The sequence below is a fragment of the Pistacia vera genome, unplaced genomic scaffold, assembly GCF_008641045.1.
Source record: "Pistacia vera cultivar Batoury unplaced genomic scaffold, PisVer_v2 Contig157, whole genome shotgun sequence".
Taxonomy (NCBI): domain Eukaryota; kingdom Viridiplantae; phylum Streptophyta; class Magnoliopsida; order Sapindales; family Anacardiaceae; genus Pistacia; species Pistacia vera.
The window spans coordinates 293,003-312,875 of record NW_022195652.1 but is presented as its reverse complement, the minus strand read 5'-3'; the positions used below and the strand labels follow the sequence as shown (position 1 = coordinate 312,875).

The 19,873-nt window shown below is 35.9% G+C and overlaps 4 protein-coding genes across 4 annotated transcripts; 2 read left to right on the top strand and 2 right to left on the bottom strand.

The window, feature by feature from the left end:
* The first annotated feature begins 555 nt into the window (after positions 1–555).
* On the top strand, positions 556–2,151 carry LOC116124880 (probable glycerol-3-phosphate acyltransferase 3). Its single transcript, XM_031410642.1, has 2 exons — positions 556–1,182; positions 1,276–2,151. Exons 1-2 carry the CDS (start codon positions 601–603, stop codon positions 2,149–2,151), a joined length of 1,458 nt encoding a protein of 485 aa, XP_031266502.1. The 5' UTR covers positions 556–600.
* Positions 2,152–3,021: 870 nt separating this feature from the next.
* On the top strand, positions 3,022–4,702 carry LOC116124876. The gene is made up of 3 exons (XM_031410639.1): positions 3,022–3,193; positions 3,746–3,894; positions 4,378–4,702. The coding sequence occupies exons 1-3, from the start codon at positions 3,094–3,096 to the stop codon at positions 4,453–4,455; spliced, it is 327 nt and encodes a 108-aa protein (XP_031266499.1). The 5' UTR covers positions 3,022–3,093; the 3' UTR covers positions 4,456–4,702.
* Positions 4,703–4,781: 79 nt separating this feature from the next.
* On the bottom strand, positions 4,782–6,040 carry LOC116124844. Its single transcript, XM_031410606.1, has 2 exons — positions 5,506–6,040; positions 4,782–5,129 (listed from the first exon to the last, which is right to left on the bottom strand). The coding sequence occupies exons 1-2, from the start codon at positions 6,038–6,040 to the stop codon at positions 5,107–5,109; spliced, it is 558 nt and encodes a 185-aa protein (XP_031266466.1). The 3' UTR covers positions 4,782–5,106.
* A 7,869-nt stretch (positions 6,041–13,909) lies between these two features.
* Positions 13,910–14,823, bottom strand: LOC116124868 (transcription factor bHLH149-like). The gene has a single exon (XM_031410630.1). It carries the CDS (start codon positions 14,685–14,687, stop codon positions 14,043–14,045), a length of 645 nt encoding a protein of 214 aa, XP_031266490.1. The 5' UTR covers positions 14,688–14,823; the 3' UTR covers positions 13,910–14,042.
* Positions 14,824–19,873: the final 5,050 nt, after the last annotated feature.

Here is a 19,873-nt window from a genome sequence, read left to right as displayed (position 1 = left end):
TTACGGTGTCGGAGTTGAGCGTGGACGACGTCGTGTGGAGTTTGGTCACGGCTGTGGAGTCGGTGGTTCTTGTCTCCATGCTCTGTTTCTTCTTTCTCTTCTGTGGCTGTACTGTCTGATTGTCGTCCAAGAACTGATGCCATCTCTCTCTGAGGTCGTCGGAATCTGACGTCACTGGCTGGCCTGCATTGGTGGCGGATATATCTATGTCAGTGGCAGAGAATAGTGAAACTGGGCAATCGAATGTGTTTGTTTAAGAAGCTTGTTGTTGCAGTGTTCTATTATTATTGGAATTGGAAATTTCAGTTGTCATTCGTCAATATTCTCCATGCAAATCATCAATTATTTCTGTTTATGGGTCTGAATTATTCATAGCTTTTCCTTTCAATATTCTCAATCACTTCTCTTTCAAGTTGACAATAAGACACCCCACATTAATTAAGCCAAAAATAATTTATAAGAGTTTAATTATAGATAATATTAAATAAATAAGAACTTATTAAATTAACGTGTATGGCCAGAAAATCAAAATCATACTTCCTGAATATTCTTCTCTAGAACAACACCATCTTCAACTTCAAATCCAAAGCATCCAGTAACATGCAATCTCTCAGGCTCCCATTTCGCCTTGTCAATGAACAACAACAACAACAACAATCATCACTTTCAAACAAGACTCTGATGTTTCATGTGGAGGGGGCTCTGTTAAGGTCATCTTCCCTTTTTCCTTACTTCATGCTTGTGGCATTTGAAGGTGGAGGGATAATAAGAGCACTTCTACTCTTTCTTTTATACCCTCTGGTTTATTTGGTTGGGGAAGAAATGGGTTTAAAGATTGTTGTTTTTGTGTGCTTTGTGGGGATTAGAGAGGAGAGTTTTCGACTAGGAAGAACTGTTTTGCCCAAGTTCTTCTTGGAGGATGTTGGTTATGAAGGGTTTGATGTAGTGATGAGACATAGGAGAAAGATTGGTGTCAGTGAATTGCCTAGAGTTATGGTGGAAGGATTTTTGAGAGATTACTTGGGAGTTGAGGGTGTTGTGGGCAGAGAATTGAAGAGTTTTTGTGGGTATTTTGTTGGTTTAATGGAGGAAAAGAAGTGGGGTTCCAATTTTCATCATGATATTATTGGTTTTGGCTGCTCCAACAAATCCTTAAATCAGAATCTCTTTTCTCACTGTGAAGTAATTCATCCCTTCCATCTATTTTCATTTCTTCTTGTTCAAGTTACTGTCTTGTGTTATTTCTAAAATATGAATGAACTGGTTTTGTGTTAGGTGGTTTACTTGGTGAGTGAAGCTGAGAAGGCAAATTGGCAAGTTCTTCCAAGAGAGAAGTACCCAAAACCTTTGATCTTTCATGATGGAAGATTGGCTTTTAGACTATCTTCAAAGTCCACCTTATCTATGTTCATATGGATTCCATTTGGGTTCTTTTTATGCATCATTAGGATTATTATTTTCTTGCTATTGCCTTACAAGTTTTCCATCCCAATCTCAGAGTTTATTGGGTTGAGAGGTACCTCATCAAAACCAAAAACTTTCTCAACCCCAATTAAGACAAATGAAAATTCAAAGGGTCTTCTCTATGTGTGTAATCACAGAACTCTATTGGATCCGATCCATGTTTCGATGGCTATAATGAAACCTCTCACTGCTGTCACATACAGTCTGAGTAGGTGTTCTGAGGTGCTTTCACCAATTAAAACTGTCAGATTAACAAGGGATAGAGAGAAAGATTCAAAGATATTGGAGAAGCTACTAAGCCAAGGTGATGATCTTGTGGTTTGTCCAGAAGGAACCACTTGCAGAGAACCTTATCTACTAAGGTTTAGTCCTTTATTTGCTGAGATGAGTGATGATATTATTCCGGTTGCTATTGACATTCAAGTTGGGATGTTCTACGGCACTACTGCTAGCGGGTTAAAATGCTTAGATCCTGTTTTCCTACTCATGAATCCAATAACAAACTGTTCGGTAAAGCTGCTCAAGAAGTTACCAAAATCATTGACATGTGATGCTGGTGGGAAATCAAAATTTAAAGTAGCTGATCATTTGCAGGCACAGATTGGTAAAGCCTTGAAGTTTGAGTGTACCAGTTTGTCAAGAAAAGACAAGTACATGATGTTGGCAGGTAATGAGGGGAAAATCTAGAACACAGTGAACACTAGCCCGAGTTATGCATGAAAAATTGCAGTCTCTGTACATTTAGGATGTTGTGTAATGCAAATTCAGAGGAAATTTACAGTACTAAATCATTGATCTATATGTGGAAATTTGCTTACCTCAAATTCTTCTAATTACAATTGACAGCATGCACCATAAGAACCTCCCTTGAAAGAAGAAAAAGAAAAAAACAAGCACTTAATCATGGCAGAAGTAGAGCAGTAACTGTGTGATCCAAATAGTGATTATATAATCATATTAACAGGCAAACACACTTCAATCAATCAACAGAATGCACCACTTATACTAAAAGTAGACGATCATGGCAGAATGAGGGGATAATGAAGAAAACCAGGATAATTATTTGATGTTTTTAAAAGTTCTCTCTGCTGATAACATTCAAACAGATACAACCATCTAGCTAACTGTTCTTATATAAATCCATCAGTTTCTTGAAACAGCTAGCCAAGTCACATGTCATGGAAGCTGCTGAAATTAGGATTCAGGCCACAACAACCAGATTATGCAATAAATCAAATCCTGTTATAAGGAAATTTTTTCTTTGGAAAGTTTTGGATAAAAAGTGATTCAGCCTAATGTAAATTTTAAGAGTTGATCAGTCTAAAAGACAGTAATGAACAGTGTCACTAACCCCATGAAAGTTAACCCTGATTGGTTGATTGTAGCCGACATTATATGTAGCTGAGTTCCATGAAGAACTGCAGATCGGTAACTGTGGGAAATGGCTGTTTAGTTGCAGAGATTTACCCGGGAGTCTGGCCGTAGCGACTTTATAAAAATTATATGAGGGGTACTATTGTCTTTTCATACTCTCCATAAACTAAAACCAGTTAAAGTTCATACATTTATTGCCACTCTCCAAAAAAACCCAAAACCCTAACTCTTAGTAATTCGAACGGAGATTCCAGAATGGCGTGGAGGCAAATAATCAACACAACTACGGCACCCGTTCCATTTCCGGCATCGTTCTCTAGATTCTTCTCCTCTAAGTCATCAACTCCCTACATTGGTAACCTCCTTTTTCTTTTCTTCTATTTTTGCTGAGAAACTGCATAAATTGCCGTAGATTGAGTTTTGTTTTGTTGTTGGGGAGATTTGGGTAAGACGAGAACCCAATGTCTAGTTACAAGTTTCAAACTTTAGTTTAGGAGCTGTATGAGGGTGAGAAAACATGTCCTTTTGATTAGGTTTCTCTAGAAATTGGTAATTGCTAGAGTTAAAGATGAACAGCTGTGTCAGGTTAATACGAGTGGTTATTTATGCTTGCGGTGTACGATTGTTGGAGCCTAAATTATGTAGTTTTCTCAACTTTTTCTTGTAAGCAAATAAAGTATTGATTCCCATTTGGTTGCTGAAAAACTGAACTGAAGATAAATTATGAAGTTGAATAGAGTGCTGAATGTTGCTTTAGATTCACACGCTTGTGAAATTTGTACAAGTAGAGTAGTTGATATACACTTTGCTAAGTGGAGTTATTGTTCTCTCATGTTTCCAGAGGTTAATAATCTGTCAGAAATCTGAAAATGGATTTTGAGAGTGTGATTGTTTTTGTTGTTTACAGTCAAGGTTGGGATACCAGAGTTTCTCAATGGTATAGGGAAAGGGGTGGAATCCCATGTGGCCAAGCTTGAATCTGAGATCGGTGACTTTCAGAAGCTGCTCGTCACACGCACTCTTAAGCTCAAGAAGCTTGGTATTCCCTGCAAGCATGTAAGTATTTCCAATTTCCAGAAACACTGTGTTTTTATGTCTGATCAAACAATTGGCTGAAAATAATATGAACTGAGAAATATTATGGGGGTGACATTGTTATATTTTATGCAGAGGAATTGAAATCTTCTCTAGAATTGCCAATTAATTTACTGGTGGCTGAATTACTTTCTGGCGTATGTGTGTTCGCATAGAAAACGTTGTTTAGATTGGCCAGGGACAAAGTTAGGTTGAATTAATTAATTGTCAGCTCAAACTTGTGCGGTGCATTTCTTACCATGAATTAAAACGGTGGCATAAAATTGAGACTTATTTGGGAGTGCACATGTCCTATTGTATGATTTTTCTAGTTAAATTTTTTCCATTGACAGAGTATGTGTAAGGATCACTCTTTAGTGTACAATATTCAACTTCTCTATGATTCTTTGCTTCTGAAATTCCTTCTTAAAAAAGTTTTCGATTTATTAATCTTTGGGTTGGCAGAGGAAGCTGATACTGAAACACACCCACAAATATAGACTTGGACTATGGAGACCGAGAGCTGAACCTGTCAAAACCTGATAATTTTGGAAGTGGCTAACTGAAGACACTCCCCCATTGCAGAAGTGACTGCTGGACAATTCGATATGGAGATGCGGAAATCTTGAGTTTGGTTCTATTAATATCTGTAATCTTGTGTCAACTATATTAGAATTTAAGGGACAAAGGTTACTGGTACCAGAAATTTCATGTTATAAGCAGCGAAATGAGTTGTTTGATTACTCATGAGAAGTTATGGAATAATATTCGAAATTTTTCCAGTAAATATCAGTGACATGTAGTTCATTTCTATTTCATGATTCCATACTAGAATATTGCAAGATGATGACAGTTCAAAAATGGCCACCTGCCCCTTTTCTGGCTGTTACTATATATCTTGGCCAATATAATGTACAGAACTCAACATAAGCTTATTTTGCAGAATTTAGATAATCAATACTGTAATATATTACTTAAAAGTGTAAGAACTGGATAAAAAATACTTAACACAGACTTAAAAGGTTTTATTGTACTACAAAACCTGATTTTGCGCAAATTATTCACAGAAGTTGGCCAATGATATGTAGCATATCAGCTTAGCTCAACAAAAGCCTCAATTCAGATAATTCCACTCATAAAAGAAGAGGGTAAAGGGGTCAACAAGCAGGATTAAGGATATCCTCACAGTGAGCATCATAGGTGTGAACCCAAAATACCTGCAAATCACACAGTTAGCGTACACATTACAGTTTCTAAGTTAAGGAAAGCATGAGCAGGAAAATGTATTAACTGAGACGCTACTGCAATACCAGTAGAACACTAAACTTTCTGACCAGAATAATAGATTTCCTTCTAAATGTGAATTTGGCAAAATTTGACAGAATCCAAGTAATTTGCTTGCTTATTTCCTAGAATTCACCTTTCTTTGATGCCTCCAGTTGCATTGGTGGATTATTTTGATCATGATTGAAGTTAAACAGCAAACATGTACCCATCTTTTTTAATGTCGGATGAAAACAGAATTTCACTTTTGTATGATTTAAGGGTTTGTGGGATACTTGTGCCAATTTGTATCAATAGTGGAAAATTTACCTTGAAAGATTATCACAAAGCAGAACATAACGGTGATGATCATCGCAAAAATGTTAACGACCGAAGAAGATGCTCTATCAACCCTCCTCCTCTTCACTGCTTTTATTCGACCAGTTCTTGCCTGCTTCTGTCTTGCAAGCTCAGAAATTTCTCTAACGAGCATCATGTCAGCCTCATCAAATGATGGGGATCCAGGAGGCCTAGGAGGTTTGGGAGGCTTATTAAAAGAGGATTTTTTCCCTTTCTCCACCATCATTTTCTTCTTCCCAAGACTCATTGCCTCCTCCCCAACCTCACCGTCCAACGACTCCATACTGTCACTAGAACCTAAAACATTCTTGTTCTTACCTAATCCATCGTCACCTTTCACATCTGCATTTGGACCCCTAACCACACTCTGCTCCCTCTTGGAGATTCTCTTTAAATGTCGACCATTACACCCGAGCTCTTTACTTTTTTCATCATCTCCACTCATTTTCTTACCAATTTCCAAATCAGCAGCTGAATCACTTTCTGTACTTGAATCTACCCACATACCTAATCTCTTTAATTTTGCCTTCAACCTTCTAAAACAAACTAGCATAAATCACAAAATTTTCACCAACCCATTAGTACAACAACCAACTGAAAGCCCAATTTTGAGATAATCCTTGCCAAGAAACCATCACAACACACCAAATGCTTCAAGAAAACCCACAACAAATTTCAATTAGTCTATCACATCAATCAAATCAAAGATAATGTTCTTACACATATCCTTGCCGTAAACTCAACATATCGCACACAGAGTCTTTCAAACATGAAAGAAGATCTATCTCATAGCTTCAAAAACTGATCTTTATGACATGACATTCTTTTCTTCCCACAATTGGATACCAATTAACATAATATAACCAATAACAAAAACATTAAATTTTAGAAAAAGGTAAATAATCAATCTTAAACAATAACATGGATCATGAAAAACCCTTTCTAAAATGTTTAGACTGCACTTATTCTTCAACTGGAGTGTTAATATTCTTCAACTGTGCCTCCTTCTGGTTGCAGAGAAAATGCAAGAAACAGAGGGAATGCAGATTTTTAAACGTAAAAGTTTTCTCTTTTCAAACAACCGAGGCATGAATAAATCACACTGGCTTTCTGATTCCTTTTCCGCGATTATTTTCCCGGGAAACAAAGAAAAGGGTAATATGGAAATGACATCATAATGCACGTACCGTTCTTTGAAGGCAGAGAAATTGGAGAGAGAGCTCAACTCTGTAAACAAACAGAGCCAAAACAGCGGGCCTTATGTGTACCGTTTTAAACCTCTTCTACAGAACCGCATTTTGGTCCAAACTTCTTCCACCAAACCGCATTGTCGGTTTTTTTTTATTTTATCAACTCTAATCTTTGATCTTAAGCTACAATACTCTGTTTCAGTTTCTGTTTCTGTTTCTGTCTTGTTGATAACGATATATTAGTATATTTAGCTAAAAAAATCGGCGACCCTTCATTCTAAAATTTCAGCTAATGTAAAAATAATGGTCAGTATTCCCCATGTATGATCTTTGGATAAAGACACCCAAATGGTTGGGGCGAATTAGAGATGGTTTGGATAAATGCACAATCACAAGTTCGATTTCTTATCGAAACATTCCCATTTAAGTGGGGGGTCCTGAGTCGTGATGGTGGATCCTGAGTCGTGATGGTGGATTATTATGCTCCTCGTCCTATAAATCAACCTAGATTCAACTCTTATTTCAATCTTCCATTAAATTTAGCAATCAAATGAAATTACAGATTTAAAAATATTCAAAAGCTTCCATTTCTAAGTAACATTTATTAAACATATATGAACACAACATAATTAATCTTAAAACTGTGTAATTAATCTTATCACTTGTTCCCAATAATAGAAGAGGTACAAGCTTCATGAACTGCATACTTCATTTCCTCACAAGTGAAAGCAGCAGTTCTCCAGTTAGGGATTAAATTAACTTGAAAAGATGATCTTGCTTGTTGGATTACATTTGACATGGTGTATCTACTAATTTAAGAATACTGGTAGTTGGATATAGAGGGCCTTTTCATTTACGGCATTGAAAATCTACCTTAATACAACCACCACCATTAATGGTTCATTGATTTTGGGCATTATCTAAGTTAAATATGTATATCAACTCTAAGAATACGTCCATATATAGTCGACAGAACAGATAAAAACACCTTATTCTTAATCCCTGTACCATCAAAACAAATATATATAGTCTCATCCCTTAGAAAACTCTGAAAGCGTAATGTCAGGGAATGAGTTCATGATTAACATTTCACAACATTCACTCACTAGATTCATCATTCCATCATCGAATGATTTTGAAACAAAGCCCTTAGTTAATGAATATCAAATTATTATATAAATATATACAGAAAACTGGAGAGCCTTTTATTGAATAATGGCATTGAAGAACGCATGATTTTGAGCACTATCTGATGAACTTGTGTGTAATCCAACTACAATCTCTAGCTAGACTGCGCTTTGTGCATCTCAAGTCTCAACCAACTTGTTCCCCATCATATAACATGTAGAAAGCCTCATGAATAGCAAACTTCATCTCCTCATCTGCAAAAGCCCTGCTTCCACAGAATCCAAGCAGCCAAATCACCCAGTTCAACTCCAGACTTTAAGCATTCATTACCATAACAAATTAGGTAAGCATTGTTAATGGTATTAACCTTGTTTCTAATTTCTCTGCCAACAAAACCAATACTCTCGTCGGAGAATGACCTTCCTACCCAACTCTACTAACCCAGATGCTTGGAGGTTGGCCTTCTTTAGTTGAGAAATTTTATCATCAAGCAATGCAGGATGATCGATTACACTTACCTTAAATTGAACACCTTCAATTTCAACATCATATTTACCCAATTTAGAGCGCAAATGAAGGGTTATCATTAACCGACTTTCAAAGATGATATTGCTTGTTGTGTATATATAGGCTAATCTAAGCATATTCGTAGGAATTGGGAAATAGAAAGCCTTCTCATTAATGGCATCAAAGCAAGGAATACGCAGAGTATAAATTTAGATGAAGAAGTTACTTAGCATTTAAAGCTATAGTTGGAAAGTTAACAGAGGCTGGAGTTCACCTATATATATTTAAGTTAGTTGTTCTAGCTGTTAGTACTTAGTTTAATGTCTGAAGTCATACGAAAATATATGATTGAAGAGTACTGATATCCTTATTTTGGTGCCTGATGATCAGGGAGATAACAAGGATTGCAACCTGGAGTTTCATACAATGCTTCATTTATATATGTTTATGTTTAAGCATCATTCATCAAGCATACCCAAAAGCTTGTTGCCAATAACATAACATGTATAAGCTTCATTAATGGCAAACATAATTTGCTCATTTGAGAAAGCTCTTCCACTCCAACTCGGAGGATTCCCATAAAATCCTGTAGAAACAGAATTCAAACCAGCTTCTCTAGCCAACTTTGCCACCCCAAATGAACTTATATGCGGCTTCTTCAGAATCCTGGCAGCCAAATGCCCCAGTTCAACCCCAGTTTTACATCGTAAATTATGCTTCCCAATACTCACATCTTTCCTACTCATTTCTGTCCCACAGAAACAAATGGTCTCATCACCCACAAACTTCTTCAGACTCTCAGGAATTGAGCCTAAATGGCCTAGCTGAATGACCAGGCAACGATTCCCCACACATAGAATTAGCATTTCAGCCTTTCTGGTGCTCCTGTGATTGAACTTAACGTCTAGGCCTGCAACTCGACGCTTCTGCAACAAGGTCTTGAATTCCAATATGCTGTTATCAATCAGAGCTGCATGATCAATAAGAGTAATCTTAAGTTTAACCCCTTGAATTTGTACTTCGTATTTACCCATTTTTGATAGAAAATGAATTGGGATCATGTCATTGTAAACCTTTATATATAAAGTACAGGACGGATGGTTCTATTTCTATATATAGGGAAGTAAGAGAACCCTTTCAATTTTGATTAATGCATTGAACATCTAAACGTTACCTAGTTCTATGAGATTTAATTATTAAAGGATCCCTTTAGTTCAGAAATACTATCATCGATCAAACCAACATGATCGACTAAACTGCCCTTGTATTTAACACCATGAATGAATGTGCACTTCATATGTATACCTAGTGTTGATAGTACATGAATGGATATGAATATCATCCTGGCTTTTTCCGTTCAGAATTATATAATGATGCTTATTTAATAAAATCCAGGATGATTGTTCCTATATTTATATATAAAGAGAAACCTTTCAGATTTCATTAATGCATTGAACAACTAAAAGTCAGCTAGTTTGGTGAAATTTTATGAATCAAGATAGCTGGTGCAAGAGCAAAGTCTTAAATTGACGTCTAGGCCTGCAACAAGGTCTTGAATTCGGATATGAGTAGTGATGGCAATGGGCCGGGCCAGGACCGGGTACCCCTTGGCCTAGGCCCAGGCCCAAGCCCAAGCACGACCTCATAACAAAGATCCAAGCCCGGCTCAAGCCCGTCATGGGTATCACAAGTAAAGTCCAAGCCAGGCCCGACGGGCTTTTTGTAACCCTAGGCCCGACCCAAGCCCGCCCATTTTTATAATGTGATTTTTTCAATATTAATAAATTTTAATTTTTTTTTTATATTTTTAATTCTATAAACAATTTTTAAATATTAATTTATTTTTAAATACTCACCAAATATAGGATAATAATATAAAGGTAATTTAGTATAATTAATACTAAAATTATCGGGCTTAGCCATGCTTGAAGACATACCCAGGTTTGGCCCGTACCCAAGGTCGAGCCTTAAAATCAGGCCCAGGCCCAGGCCCAAGCCCAAGCCCGCAAACATCGGGTAAAGCCTGATCTTTTTGGGATAGATCGGGTCAGGTACCCGAAAATATCGGACCCATTGTCATCTCTAGATATGAGTAACCTTAAGTCTAACCCCTTGAATTTGTACTTCATATTTACTCAATTGGGCCTTTATTTAATTTGGGCTTAGTTTGATTTATTATTTAAATCAATCAGCCCAAGTTAAATTAAGTCCCACCAAAGTTCTTTCAAAATAATGTTCTAGACTTATAATTATCAAAAAAGCATTAATAAGAAGATAGAAGGGCAGGCGAAAGAAAAGAACAGGTGAGAGAGGTGGTGTCACAGTCTGAAGAAAGCACCATATAAAAAGGAACCACGTGTGGCAAGTGACAGATTGAAAAGATGTTGATAGTAACAATAATACAAATGTGTGCTGATTCCAAGCGCCACGACTTTCGTTTTCAATATATTATCCACCACATGTTATTAATTGATATAATAAAATATAGAGTAACATGTTTCCATTTGACATAAATTTTGTCTTCTTCCTATAAATGTATATGTATGTGTGTCCAGTTTTGTGGGGGGACGCAATTGGAATTGCCAACTCAAAAGTCCGTTCCTTTGTCTTCTCCTTCACCATTATTCATTGAATAAAGGACATATCCCCACTCAAGTTTTGACAAAATCCCATGTTAGTATCTTAGGTTACATTTATTCTAAATTTTTCACTCTTAAACTAATAGAAAAATATTTAATATAATAATAAAAGAATAAATTTATCATTTTACATAGGCGGCACACGTTAACACACCGTCGCCTCTAATAGTCTTCTATTACACGTTAGCAGACAACGTCTCTAATGTTTTTTACCCTTTTTTTTTTGGTAATTCTTTCACCCAAAATCACCATTGTCACCACCATTTGAACCCCCATCCTCCACTCTACAAAACCATACCCTTCACAATTCCTCATCACTAAAAGATCGTTGGCCACAGTAGCTGCGACATGCGACTGGTTTTTGCCAATTTTCGATTGTTTTGAATGGCGACAACCGCAACCACCACCACCATTTGACTCTTCGCATCCTTCCCTACAAAATCCCTAACCCTCCTAGCCACAGCAGCTCATCGTTTGCTATCCACCAATTCACCAAAAACCGACCGATGAACATGAACTCTCAGCCGACGAACGGCGACTAAGCAGTTGCTGGGGACATAGGGGTTTTATAGATTTGAAGACGATGGTTGCAGTGGTGGTGTCCAATTGGATTTTCGCCGCTGGAATTGATCGGAGTCCGACGAAGAACAGTGGAACCCTAAGCCTAACGACGTCGACGATTGGAGGGGCCAATGAGTCGGGAACCAGAGGGGTTTTGGAGTTTGGACGACGGACTATCGGGAAGGTGATGGAGGTAACCAAAGGGTTCGATGTCGTCAGAAACAGCCCAAATTGGATGTTTCCGACGAGGTGATTGGGTTGTTTCTGACGGGGGTGTGCAGTGACCAAGGGTGTTTTTGACATAATTTGAAAATAAAATGGTAAGTTATAATTCTACTAATTTAGAGATTAAAACATAATTTATTAATTTAGGGTTAAGGGCATTATGGTAATTACATCCTCTAAACCCTAAAAATTGCTAACACTATTATTTTAAGGGTGGGAATCTGGAATAAACATAATCTAGGATACCAACTTGAGATTTCATCAAACCTTGGGTGGGAATATATCGTTTACTCTTAGTCATTTATTATTCTTCCATCTTTATACGATAGCACTCAGTTTCTTGTCTATTTATTGCATTGAAACTAGACCTTATCCATAGGTACCTGAATATTGGGTAACCTAAAAGAAAAACCATATGTATAGTACAGTAATTATTTTTTATTAACCAAACCCTAAATCCCACCTTAACATAGAGAAGATGAGAATAATATATGAAAATAGTGGAGGAGGAAGAAGACATAAGATATTGGTAGCATTTGTGAGAAAACAACATGTGATGTGGGTATGTCCTTCTGGAACAACACACGTGTTCCTATTTCTCACCAATTGCTATTTCTCTGCCGCCCATGGCTATATACTATTTATACACTCAACTAATCTGAGTTTTTTATACTAATCTCTGTAGATGATTAGCACAATATCTCATTGCTATAATCACCTGTTTAAACCTTGAGAGTTAGGATTATTCTAATTTTAGACTGTACTCCTTAACCATACATTACAGTTTTTTTTCCTATCACTTGAACTATACCAAAGGGTGGGTATTAATCTGTTTGCTACACCTACACAGGCACATGCTATTTATATTTCTCCGCTGCCCATGGCTATATGCTATGTGTTCTCATTTAATTATATGGAGAAGTTTATATGTGTAGAAGCAAGATGGATGTAGGTAACATTAATGGTGTGATTATATTTGATAGTTATTGTAAACCAAACAAACCTAGCTCCTAGTTCATGAACCAACTTCTTTGTTTTCTATAAGAATGAATACATAATTTATAAATGGCTCCATTTAAAATGAAACAACCCATCATCATGAATTAGAGGTGTAGCTAGGTAGTTAATTAATTAGCATGTGTAGTACACCAATTACTTAGAGCCTAACCTCATGGTTATGAGATGTAACAAATTAATAACTCACCCAAAAAGGGGAGGGGGGAAAAAAGAAGGGGTTCATAAATGAAGGCACATGGATGCATGTGAAAATAAGGAGACACATATACAAAAACAAAATAAAAGTTATGAAATCTACATTAATTTATAAAACCCTTAAATCGAAAGAATCCTAGAGTTATTTCCTAGATAAATAAAGAATTGGGATTACAAGATGGATTCTAATTCAGGAATGAAAGAGGTGGGTATAGAGGGTACAATTGATAGATAGTGGTAGTGTTTGTAATTATGTAGATATCAAAGAGAAGGAGATGGGGTTGGGTTTGTGTTTGTGTTTGATGTTCTCAAAAATGGCATGTTAAAAACAATCACATGGAATTAAAGGCCTTTACGAAGGTGGGGTCTTTGGGTAGGACCATCAATGCACATGAATGAATTCAAGCTGTTTTGTTCATAACACCAATTTTGCCAATTCTAAATTCTCCTCTGGGTTTTATCTTCCCTACATTTTCCTCATTATCCGCGATTTCCTATCTCTCTACTATCCTTTCCTGTCGGACTCTTCCCTTCCCTTTTCATTTCTTTATCCTTTTCCTCTGACATATAAATATAAGTTGTATCTGTCCTGGACTTCGTCAATTTAATTGACTGTTATGTTGTATATAGTCAATTAAATTGACTGTTATATCGTATACATACACGATTCAACTCTCTCGGTCTAATGTTTACTCACTCCCAAGCCCGCTTACCAATCTCAAACAATTATTAGAGACACCAAAAAGTTAAATCATATCATGTGCTGGTTTAGACTTTACAGTTTACACCATAAATCACATTAGAAGAATAATATTATTTTAGTTAAAGAAATAATGGTTGAGATCACCGCCTTAATTAACAAACTAAAACGCCGACCAAATAATAATAATAATAATAAAGTGGAAGTAAAGAAAAGAAGAAAAAGTCATGTATACAATAAAATACAGGAATTTTAAATATCTCATAAAAAAAAAAAACAAAGTTGAGAAAAAATAAATAAAGGAACTAATGACACCTGGCAAAGCAAGCCATGGCAATTTTTTTTTTACGAGCTCAACTCTGAGTCGAGCCGATTCTCGACTGGTGGAGCGCCGGCCAGAATCTCGGTCAGAGCCGTCATAGCTCGGACCTGCATCTCCAGAGCCGCTATATAATCAGTCGCTTCTTCTAGGATATTCAAGCACGATATCTTACGGCAACCGGGAATCAACTGGCTAAGAACACGCAATTTTTTCTCAACAGCCGGTAACTTGCTGTTTCTGCTCTTTTGCTTCTTCAACTCCGCCTTCCGTTTCAACCTTCTGTAGCTGGTTTTGACTTTAACATGTCGTTTTGTAAGTCTTAAACAGAGCGGAGTGGCCAGAATCGCTCGACTCCACCGCGTCGTTCCCTTGGCAGAGACGGCCAAGACTCGGTCAGCAGTTTCGCGGATTTCTCGGCTTCGTCCGATGTTAGTGCGACGAACGTGGCGGATAGCTTGGAGAAGCTTTGAGGAGTAGATCTGTTGCTCTGTGTCGGTTCTCCATCGCTTGGTAGGTCGAAGCGATGCGTTTTGGTTTCGACTATCATGATGATGGCGTGTCGTGAGCGATTGTTGTTCGTAGTGGTTGTTTAATCTCCGTCTCTTAGGATTAGGTTCGACGGAGCAGGTGTCGCAATCGGACTGATTATCGGAGAAAGACGGTTCCATAAAGACGACTGCACCAAGTTAGGTTTTGATTAGAATAGAATGTTGAATGGATTGGTTTTTTGAAGAAGACGAAGAAGAGGAAGAGAAGGAGAAGTTGGTTATGTTGAGAGAGAAAGAAAGAGAGAGTTGAGAAATGGAGGGGTGAGGAGACTTTTTAAATCAAAGTCACGGGATACACGCGTCCTTCTTTGCCTATTCTCATTTATTACTTTTTTGTTTTCACCTCACTTGTTTATTATTATTATAAAAACTTTAGACTATAATTTGTAAGACATATGTAACCAATTAATTCTTGTATTATTATAATTAAAGGTAAAATTAAAATATAATTAACTTTAGGTTAATAACATATACTTTATATTAATATACGTTGATTCATAATTAAATTAATCCTTAACTAGACCGGTTCAATTAATCCCTAGATTCCAAATTAAAATTAATCCCTAGATTATAGAGAATTTAAACGTTTTATCAATAAAAACAATAAAAATAGCAGCAATCACATGTTTTTACAACGTGGGATTTAAATAATATTACCCAATAGTGTTATTATTTCATATAAAAAGTTTAAAAAATTCAATATTTTGATTGGTCCGGGTGGACAACTTGCCAATTTTTTAAAATAATTTTATTTATTTATTTTTTAAATTGAATGTATTCATGTCACGAATTGATTGGCATGTGTATGATGAATAATGCTACAATTATTGAAAGAAATACACTGAATTCATGCATCGAATGATGTGACGTAATCTGACCGTTGATTAATATTAATTCATAATGAATCGACAGTCAAGATTGTGTTACGTCATTCGATGCATAAATTTGGTACACTACTTTTGGTAACTGTATTATTTTTCGTGTATGATATTCATACTTCATTTAATTACCTTCTTCCACTATCCCCATATTAAATATTTTTACCATAAAATAAATTCTTGTTAAAGCATGCCATAAAGTTTGATCAATAAACTTTACTTTTGACTAATCAATGATTGTTTTAATTAATTTCATATTATTATTATTATTATTATTTACGCAAAGGTATAATTAGGTGAGCAAACAATTTCTAAATTCTAATTAATTTAATAAAACATGCTTAAGAGTTAAATTAAGTTAACATCAAATTAGATAACCCATTAACATCATCCAAATATTAATTAAGTTGTTATTTATATAAATAGATATATCAAATCAAATGGGATTGAAGAGGCAAGAAGCAAAAGTGTCGTATTATAAGGAGAAAAACATGTCACAGGAGCTGTCTCCTTATCTTGTCTTGCAAGGCCGGTCTCTTTTGTATAATATTTTATTTTATTTTATTTAATAATTAGTGGGTTAATTAAACTTGATTTAATGTTAATTAAGTGGTGATTGGATGTGTTGGCCTCCACTTGTTGTGGGCCAAATTTTTCATTTGTTTTTATTCACAAGAATGGTTAGTGGGTGTCATGTGATTTCAATTTCTTTTTATTTAAATTTATCTTTTACACTCAACAATTTATTCGATATTTATCCCTATTCGTTAAAATTTGTATTTAACGGATATAGATAAATATATGATTGGATTCTCTTTTTTTTTGAGCTAACTTTTGGGAGTAGATTCTAACTAATCCCATTTATCATGTCACGTTTGTTTGGTGATGATGGATTTGGACTCTGACGGTGTTATAAATTGTATTTTTCTATGTAGTTGGACTTCTTTTTTTCTTGAACTAGCTTTTAAGCTTAGGTTCTATCCAAACCCGTTTATCAAACATTTTTTTTTTTTTTTTTTTTATCAACATGAAAAATGTTTGTTTTTGGTACTAATAAGTTCTAACTAATTCCATTTGTCATGCCACGTTTGTTTGGGGGCGATGATGGATTTGGACTTTGACAATGTTAGAAGTTGTATTCTTCTATGTGGTGGGGCGATGATGGGTTTGGACTCTGACGGTATTATAAGTTGAATTCTTCAATGTAGTTGAACTTCTTTTTTCTTTGAGCTAGCTTTTAAGCTTAGGTTCTATCCAAACCCGTTTATCAAACATTTTTTTTATCGACATGAAAAAAGTTTGTTTTTGGTACCTCCTTGCATGAGACAGGCTTAAATGTTTGTCATAGATTGCTTATCTAATTCTTAAACTTATCTTGGACAGACATCAGTTTTACTCTTTACTATTTTAATACTACTACTTGTTCCTTTCTGCATCCAAGATTTTCTGCTCTCACTTTCAGATTTACTTAATTTAATCAAAACTTAATTATCTCACTTATTCAACTTGTGTTAATTAAATTTAAACCCTAAAGTTTGGATAATATTCCAACTTATCTTTATCATGGGAGACAAATAAGTCAATTAATGTTGGTCCATTGCTCCCCAACATGGGGTCTTCAATTAAATAAAGATTTTGTTTTAATTTTAAATTATAGTATAACACTATAATTTCATCATTACATTACTATATATTATTAATATTTGAGTTTGACAATCAAACCCCTCTCTTTTGTATCATTTGTCACGGACCTTTCATTTGACTCTACTAAATTAATTAATTAATTAATTTATCATATGCCATTTTCCATCATCTAGAAGCCTTACACATATTACTAAAACCACATGACCAACCACTACAATCCCATTAACCCATTTTTCCAGTATCATTTTAATGAATGATTTTGAAACAAAGCCCTTTATATGAATATCAAATTATATATAAATATATACAAAAACTGGAGAGCCTTTTATTGAATTGGCATTGAAAACGCATGATTTGAGCACTATCTGATGAACTGTGTGTAATCCAACTACAATCTCTAGCTAGACTGCGCTTGTGCATCTCAAGTCTCACCAACTTTCCCCATCAAATCATGTAAAAGCCTCATGAATAGCAAACTTCACTCCTCATCTGCAAAAGCCCTGCTTCCACGAATCCACCAGCCAAACACCCATTTCAACTCCAGACTTTAAGCATTCATTACCATAACAAATTAGGTAAGCATTGTTAATGGATTAACCTTGTTTCTAATTTCTTGCCAACAAAACCAATACTCTCGTCGAGAATGACCTTCCTACCCAACTCTACTACCCGATGCTTGAGGTTGGCCTTCTTTAGTTGAGAAATTTTATCACAAGCAATGCAGGATGATCGATTACACTTACCTTAAATTGAACACCTTCAATTTCAACATCATATTTACCCATTTAGAGCGCAAATGAGGGTTATCATTAACCGACTTCAAAGATGATATTGCTTGTTGTGTATATATAGGCTAATCTGCATTTCGTAGGAATTGGGAAAAAATAGAAGCTTTCTCATTAATGCATCAAAGCAAGGAATACGCAGAGTATAATTTAGATGAAGAAGTTACTTAGCATTTAAAGCTATAGTTGGAAGTTACAGGCTGGAGTTCACCTATATATATTAATTAGTTTGTTCTAGCTGTTAGTACTTAGTTTAATGTCTGAATTCATACGAAAATTATGATTGAAGAGTACTGATATCCTTATTTGGTGCCTGATGATCAGGGAGATAACAAGGATTGCAACCTGGAGTTTCATACAATGCTTCATTTAATTGTTTATGTTTAGCATCATTCATCAAGCATACCCAAATAACATAACATGTATAAGCTTCATTATATGCAAACATAATTTGCTCATTTGAGAAAGCTCTACCACTCCAACTCGGAGGATTCCCAGAAATCCTGTAGAAACAGAATTCAACCAGCTTCTCTAGCCACTTTGCCACCCCAAATGAACTTATATGCGGCTTCTTCAGAATCCTGGCAGCCAAATGCCCCAGTTCAACCCCAGTTTTACATCGTAAATTATGCTTCCCATACCACACTTTCCTACTCATTTCTGTCCCACAGAAACAATGGTCTCATCACCCACAACTTCTTCAGACTCTCAGGAATTGAGCCTAAATGGCCTAGCTGAATGACCAGGCAACGATTCCCCACACTAGATTAGCATTTCAGCCTTTCTGGTGCTCCTGTGATTGAACTTACCGTCTAGGCCTGCAACTCACGCTTCTGCAACAAGGTCTTGAATCTCAATATGCTGTTATCATCAGAGCTGCATGATCAATAAGAGTCCTTAAGTTTAACCCCTTGATTTGTACTTCGTATTTACCCTTTTTGATAGAAAATGATTGGGATCATGTCTTGTAAACCTTTATATATAAAGTCAGGACGGATGGTTCTATTTCATATATTAGGGAAGTAAGAGAACCCTTTCAATTTTGATTAAGTCATTGAACATCTAAACGTTACCTATTCTATGAGATTTAATTATTAAAGGATCCCTTTAGTTCAGAAATACTATCATCGATCAAACCAACATGATCGACTAACTGCCCTTGTATTTAACACCATGAATGAATGTGCACTTCATATGTATACCTATTGTTAATAGTACATGAATGGATATGAATATCATCCTGGCTTTTTCCGTTCAAATTATATAATGATGCTTATTTAATAAACCCCAGGATGATTGTTCCTATATTATATATAAGAGAAACCTTTCAGATTTCATTAATGCATTGAACAACTAAAAGTCAGCTAGTTTGGTGAAATTTTATGAATCAAGATAGCTGGAGCAAGAGCAAAGTCTTAAATTGACGTCTAGGCCTGCAACAAGGTCTGAATTCGGATATGAGTAGTGAGGGCAATGGGCCCGGCCAGGCCCAAGCCCGACCTACATAAAAGACCCAAGCCCTGCCCGAGCCCGTCATGGTTCCCAAGTAAAGTCCAGCCCTGCCTGACGGCTTTTTATAACCTCAGCCAGACCCAAGCCCGCCATTTTTAATATGTGATTTTTCAATATTAATAAATTTCAATTTTTTTTATATTTTATTCTATAAACAATTTTTAATATTAATTTATTCTTGAATACTTACAAATATATAATAATTTTCTAGAAAGTGCATCCATCCATCCATGTAGGTTTGGAAAAAATGACTATATTAGAATAATCTTGTAATTAATATATAGTATAGGGTAATTTATAATTAGTATAATTAATACTAAATTATCGGGCTTAGCCAGGCTTGAAGACATACCCAGGTCTGGCTTGTACCTGAGGTCGACCTAAATCAGGCCCAAGCCCAAGCCTGCGAACATCAAGTAAAACCTGACTTTTTTGGAATAGGCTGGGCCGAATACCCAGAATATCAGACCCATTGCCATCTCAGATA

Bases quoted from the DNA above. Each gene is read 5' to 3' on its own strand.
- LOC116124844 (XM_031410606.1), bottom strand. From the start codon at position 6,040: ATGTGGGTAGATTCAAGTACAGAAAGTGATTCAGCTGCTGATTTGGAA. The intron at 5,130-5,505 runs GTAAATTTTCCA...TGTGATTTGCAG, and splicing joins CTTTGTGATAATCTTTCAAG to GTATTTTGGGTTCACACCTA.
- LOC116124880 (XM_031410642.1), top strand. From the start codon at position 601: ATGCAATCTCTCAGGCTCCCATTTCGCCTTGTCAATGAACAACAACAA. The intron at 1,183-1,275 runs GTAATTCATCCC...GTTTTGTGTTAG, and splicing joins ATCTCTTTTCTCACTGTGAA to GTGGTTTACTTGGTGAGTGA.
- LOC116124868 (XM_031410630.1), bottom strand. From the start codon at position 14,687: ATGGAACCGTCTTTCTCCGATAATCAGTCCGATTGCGACACCTGCTCC.
- LOC116124876 (XM_031410639.1), top strand. From the start codon at position 3,094: ATGGCGTGGAGGCAAATAATCAACACAACTACGGCACCCGTTCCATTT. The intron at 3,194-3,745 runs GTAACCTCCTTT...TGTTGTTTACAG, and splicing joins GTCATCAACTCCCTACATTG to TCAAGGTTGGGATACCAGAG. The intron at 3,895-4,377 runs GTAAGTATTTCC...TTGGGTTGGCAG, and splicing joins TTGGTATTCCCTGCAAGCAT to AGGAAGCTGATACTGAAACA.